General features: G+C 34.3%; 1 protein-coding gene across 1 annotated transcript in view; it reads left to right on the top strand.

Moving 5' to 3' along the window:
* The first annotated feature begins 501 nt into the window (after positions 1 to 501).
* lcp1 (lymphocyte cytosolic protein 1 (L-plastin)) overlaps positions 502 to 6,849 on the top strand; it is a 17,420-nt gene continuing 11,072 nt past the window's right edge. The window contains exons 1-3 of the mRNA XM_084420432.1: positions 502 to 577; positions 5,271 to 5,359; positions 6,648 to 6,811. Of these exons, the coding sequence (XP_084276558.1) occupies positions 5,293 to 5,359; positions 6,648 to 6,811 (231 nt within the window). The 5' untranslated portion in view covers positions 502 to 577; positions 5,271 to 5,292. The remainder of the gene's footprint in view (positions 578 to 5,270; positions 5,360 to 6,647; positions 6,812 to 6,849) is intronic.

The following is a 6,849-nucleotide window of genomic DNA, read 5'->3' as shown; positions in this document are numbered from 1 at the left end:
ACTTTACTCGTTACATCCTAAAGTAATCTGATTATGTAATGCATGAGATCTTTGATGGAATCCTCATGTTCTGATACCAAAGGCACGCAAAGTTCAACTTGTATGAAGTTCTCCGTCTGTTGGTGGAACAGGAACAAACTCAATTGCCCTATAAGAGCAATAAAAACACATAATAAAAAAAAAAGGCACATTACTCATGACACTCAGAACTGATAATCATGTTACACTTAGTCAAATATAAGATTACGCTTCTTCCAGAGGATGTTTCTTAAACGATGGCATTTGTACACCCAAACTTGTGGTGACATTCTTGAATTGTCCATTTCACAAGATCAAACCTTAGCACTGTTAAATCTCAGAGTAGTGACAGATGCTGTCAGATGTCGATCATGTTTGTTGCTGTGTGCAGATGTCAAGCGTTTTACCTTATAAAGACATAGACCGTGTGTGTTCCTGTTTCCACTGTCGTGTAGGCCTCATATGTCACTTCCTTCCTCTCACATTTGAATAGACTCGCAGCAGAAGCTCTGAAAGTGACCAGACACAGATCCACCCTGAAGTCCACCGTCGTCTGCAGGTAAGAGATATACATCATCACTATCTGTGTTTGTCGAGTGTATCAAAGTTATTCCATCACTGATGTGAGTCTGACAGATGCCGCACTCTTCAAATGAGAAACAGCCTGAAACTTTCAGATCCTGATCAGATCATGTGTACTAATCATTTAAACAGCTTTAGTTGATAGTGTAAATGTTTGTGCTTCATCCTCACATGTGATGCATTTGATAGATTTAGTTGAATATTAATGCAACAGCTGATATTATCAACATTATTCATCTTCACATGTGATGCATTTCATAGATTTAGTTGAATATTAATGCAACAGCTGACAAAATACAGGGAACGTTCTGGCAAGTTATGAACAAACGTTCATCCAGTAACATTAATAGCACGTTATCTGGTCTGTGATTATGTTCTCAAAAACATTATTTATACATCGGTTATGGAACTTTCTGAAACGTTGTAGTTGTACGTTTGTCATTTTTTAAATGTTACTTGTTTCAGAATGTTCAGGGAACATTCAAAAGTAACATTCCATAATGTTTGCAAAATAAAAATGTTTCCTTAATGTTTGCAAGAAAATTTTTTTGTAAAACATTTGAAACTAGGTAACATTGAGAAATGACGTTTTCATAACTTAAAGGGAACGTTAACAACATGTTCTTAAAACATATTTATATTACCTATTATACGGTCGAGTCCAAACATCTGAGAGTGAAAAGGCTCAAATTTGCCATTGCCATTTAATTTAATAACTTTGCTTTTCCAATGCAAGTGAAATGACCAGTATGGCAGTATGAGAAATGGCAAACAATCATGAATTTTAATACAATTTTGAATTCCAGATTTTAAGCGTGCTCTCAGAGTTTCAGTTTGTCATAAAGTTTTGGGGGGTTTTGAGTGTTCAGTGTAATCTGAAGGAGAAGTGAAGCTTTGCGCTGTGGTTAAAGAGAACAGGAAACTGTGGTTCGGTGTGCAACAAGTGCATGAAGTTACTGCTTCGTTCTACAGCATCTATACTGTGCTCCAACTTACATCTCAGAACCTCGAGCCTTAAAATGTGATTAACACCTTTGCAAAGAGTGGGATGTGCAGCAGCAGAATCGATTATATCATTTTTTTATTTCTAGACTGAGCTAAAACAAAAGCAGAATGCACATGTGAAAGAGGAAGATCAGAGCACATGTGAAGGGCTGAAAGCAGACATTTTGAAATGATACTGACATAACTAACAGTTGTTCTATTGTGTTTAGTGTTTAAAGTGTTTAAAGATACTGAAAAAGACATAAAATAGTGGTAACACTTAACAATAAAGTCAATCTAGTTACTGTATTAACTAACATGAACTTATTTTTTTTTTACAGCTTTTATTAACCTTTGTTAAATAAACATGTTTATATTCATGTTACTTCACAGTGCATTAACTAATGTTAACATATACAACTTTTAATTTTAAAAATGTATAAATGTGCTGAATAGAAGTATTGGTCACTGTTAGTTAATCTTAACCAACGTTAACAAATGAAACCTGCTTGTAAAGTGTTACCAAAATAGTTCTCAGCTAAACATTATCCATTATCATGATGATTTATGATGATAAAAAGCACTTACATCACCGTCATGAAGATGCAAATGTGCAGCAGCATCTGATTATTTCACTGAGCTGAACAGACATCGCTTTAAACAGAGCAACATTTGCATGTTAAACGCAGTGATATTAAGCATCCGTCTGATAGAATTGAAATCACAAACGAGCCCCGCTTCATTATCCACACAACTAAAATGTGTTTTATAGTTTTGTTACAAAGACACTTTCGAGGAAGAAATGTCTCAGTATAAGCTGTATTCTGGAGATTTAAACTCCCAGATAACAGGGAAAGTTATGAGCAAATGTTCTTCCTGTGACGTTAATAGGATGTTTGTTCAGAGTTGGACGTTCATCAAACATTTTTTAAATGTTACAACTTGTTTCGGAATGTTCAGAGAACGTTCAAAAGTAACGTTACATGTTTGCAAAATGGAATGTTCTATTAACTTTCTCACAACGAAGAGATAAACTGGACATTTTGAATGTTTATAGAACATTCAGAAATAACTAGGGGTGTAACGATACCCTCATGTCACGATTCGATACATATCACGATAGTGAACTCACGATACCATATTATTGCGATACTCCAAGACATATGATAAAAGGTTAACAAAACATTTACTGTTGATTAAAATGCTAACTTTGATATTACACTGGTGTGTAAATGAATAGTCTTGGACTTGGTGCTGAAACCCAAAGCACAGGACAATAGAGACACCAGAATAACAATATTCATGATTCTGAAGATGAAAACAGAATTATTTTAGACGAATATGCTTGCGTTGTTTCATGACTAGATATATTTAAAATAATGAAGGCCAATTTTAACTGGTAACATCAGACATTTGGCATTATCAGGACACACAAATATTCCCCCATTGCATTATTATACATTATATTCAGCATTATATACAGTAGTTTAATGTAGTACTGACACTAAAACTCTGTAAACTTACATTTTTCTAACACAGTAATTTTTATTTTGGGTGAACTACACACAATACATATGTTATATACATATATAATACATACATTGTTGCATTTTTTCATTGCGATGTATTGTTACACAATAGAAATACCGTTTTTCAATACTTAATGGGAACGTAACCAAAACGTGATGATTGCACAAATCATGAGGTGAAGCGAGCTTTAAACCTCTTCCATGATTGCTGACATACTTCTGCGTTTGTTAACGTCCAGGACGTTCACCACGACACACACATCTCACACTTTCAGAAGCGGGAAGTCACGTCGGCTAATTCGCTTGTTTATATTTGCGTAACTGCTGTAAACCTACTGTAAAGTTCACTGTCACTGCTCCAGGTTGCAATACATAACCATGTATAATTCTCATCATGTACTATGATTATACTCTGCTAAGCTATATTTTTAATGTCGTCTCCTCAAACCACATGCTGTTACTCAAACGCCAGAAGCAACAGCCACTTCCGGTATGAAAGGTGTTGCTCAAGCCTCTGGATGGCATATTTGCGTCTTCACTTCATGTCGTTACAAAACCCACGCGTTGATCAGACAGGAGAATGTTAGAAGGACAAACTGATAAAGAAACAGCAAACGTTCTTCTCAAAGTTAGGAACGATCTCTGATCTGTAATAATGTCCTCAAAAACGTTAGCACAAAAACAGGTTACACTTTATTTTAAGGTGTCATTTTTACAGTGTAATTATATATTTAAGTACTGAGTAATATTAAGCAACTACATGTATTTACTATAGAGTTAGGGTAGGATTAGGGTTTGGTTGAGGGTTTACTGTTTTTTTTACTGTTATTACTATGGTAAGCACATGTAACGTAACAAGTACAAATAAAGTGTTACCTTTTATTCAAAATAAGTGTTACCCCAAAACATTATTTCTGCATAAAAACATTACTTTAACATATTGTTATTCTGGTGTCTCTATTGTCCTGTGCTTTGGGTTTCAGCACCAAGTCCAAGAATATTCATTTATACACACAATGTAATATCAAATTTAGCATTTTAATCAACTGTACATTTTTTGTTAACCTTTTATCATATGTCTTGGAGTATCACAATAATATGGTATCGTGAGTTCAGTATCGTGATATGTATCGAATCGTGACATGAGGGTCTCGTTACACCACTATTTTTTTCCTGAAATGTTTAGTAAGACATTCATCTAATATTATTTAAATGTTAAGCTTGTTTCAGTATGTTCAGAGAACATTCAAAAGTAACATTCCCTTAATGTTTGCAAAATGGAATGTTTCCATAATAACCAAGAAAAAACATATTCAAAACTTTTGAAATACTGAATGTTTTGATTGTTCAAACGGAGGGTGTTTTAAAGGGGTGGTATAATGCCCTTTTCACAAGATGTAAAATAAGTCTCTGATGTCCCCAAAGTGTGTGTGTGAAGTTTTAGCACAAAATACCCCACAAATATTTTTATATAGCATGTTAAAGTCGTCACTTTTTGAGGGTGAGCAAAAACGCACCATTTTGTGTCTGTTCCTTTAAATGCAAATGAGCTGCAGCTCCCGGCACAGGGGGCGGAGCTTCAAGAGCTCGTGTCCTTTTACCTCACACACACATGCACTGAACATTTCGAAAACTTTTAGCCTTTTATTTTCAAACTGGAGTCAGACAATGATGGAGAGACTCTAGAAGAAGTGACAACATGTAGAAGCAACAGGACATTTCTGAATGGTTAGTTGATGAGTTTATGTAGCTGATGTGTAGTTAACTTCTAGTCACTGATTAGCATATTCTGTCTTGATAATCTATGCGTTCAGGGGGCGGGGTTTATTTAAATTCTAGGGTTGGTGATGTCACTAACCCAGGAGGAATGTGGTGTAGTCTCTACCAGCCGTTTGTTGTAGTCCTTAAAAAGTGATTTCTCTAAAAGCAAATATCTCCCTTTGCTTTGAACTTTGAGCGTCGTAACTTTGCAGATGTTGTTTATGCTCAAACAGCAACATTACACACTAACTAAAGTTAGAAAAGTCAAATCATAATCAACCACCCCTTTAAGTATCAGCTGCTTCATCTCTCTATCCACTGTTTAATAAACCCTCCTAAGCTAGTAGATGTTAGCACATCAGCAGAACACAAACACAATCTCTCTCTTGTTCACAGGTGATCTATCTATCAGTGAGAGATGGCGGGCACAACACACATCCCAGCGGAGGAGATGGAGGACCTGAGAGAGGCCTTCAGCAAAGTCGGTGAGTGAACGATGCAGTGTGAAAGCTATAGATCTGACTGGCTCATAACTGCTTTCAAATCTGATTCCTCTTTACACTTCCGGTTCCTCAGCAACTTTATTAGTAATCCTTTTTAGTACTTTTAAGTTTCTTAACAAAAATACTAGTTCTTTTTTTTTTTTTTGCACTGAAATCTTCTGAATGATTTGTGAAAATACAAAGTTCATTAGAGTGATTCAAACCAATAACTTGAGTTTTTTTTTTTTAATGATTCATTAAAAGAATCAGTTCATTCGACTGACTTAAACCGGTGTTGTAATTGTTAACTAAAACTAAAAAACTATTGAAAATTATTTTTATTCATTGAAATAAAGAAATAAATTTTTTTAAATCTTAAAATGACAAAACTTGCAACTTGGCAACTGACTGAAAGAAATAAGTTTAAGTACAACAGTTACTAAAACTGAATAAAAACTTACAAAAACAAACTAAAATTTAAATGATAACTGAAAAAATAAAAGCTAATTCAAATGGCTAATAAAATGCATAAATATCACTGATTCAAACGTATATTTAATTCAGCATTTGAGTCTTTTTTAAAAAGAATCAGTTCATTAGAGTGATTCGGACTACACTGGTCATGACGAAACTGAAATAAATAAGTTTAAGTAGTAAAATGACTCAAACTCAAATAATAAATTAAAGCTAAATAAACAAATGAAAATGGCAAAACGACTAAAATAAAAATGAAAACTGAACATTAGTGCTGGGCAACAAATAATCGTGATTAATCGCATCCAAATTAAAAGTTTGTGTTTACATAAGATATGTGTGTGTGCTGTGTATAATTATTCTGTATATATAAATACACACGCATGAATGTATATATTTAAGAAAAATGTGTTATTTATATATAAAATATTTATATTTCTATATAATATAAATTATATTTAAAATAATAGTTCTTATTCATATTTATTGCACTGAAAACTTTTGAACGATTCGTGAAAATAATATATATATATATACAGTATATATTCATGCAAATATTTTTTAAATATGTACATGCATGCATACGTGCTTTTATTTTGGATGAGATTAATCGCGATTAATCGTTGCCCAGCGCTACTGAAAATACACAAATATAAGCCAATTAAAAATATTAAAATAGAATATAAATAATACTAAAACACTGATTCAAGATTCTTTTGAGCGATTCATTAAAAGAATCCGTTCATTAGTGTGATTCGGAGCGCACTGGTCATGCTGTGTATTTGCTGTGGGACTGACCTTTGACCTTTTCTTGTAGATGTGGACGGTAACGGTTACATCAGCACAGACGAGCTGAACGACCTTTTCCGAGCCGCAAACCTTCCTCTGCCGGGATACCGTATCCGAGAGATCGTTCAGGAGCTCAGCAGGACCATGGACCTCAACCAGGACGGAAAGATCACCTTCGATGAGTTCTCCAAGGTCAGGTCAAAGGGCACGCTCTATCATGAGGGGGGAAA

Source organism: Rutilus rutilus, assembly GCF_951802725.1.
Source record: "Rutilus rutilus genome assembly, chromosome: 10".
NCBI classification, from domain to species: Eukaryota; Metazoa; Chordata; class Actinopteri; order Cypriniformes; family Leuciscidae; genus Rutilus; species Rutilus rutilus.
Note: the sequence above shows the minus strand (reverse complement) of the source record. Positions and strands in the feature narration are given on the sequence as shown.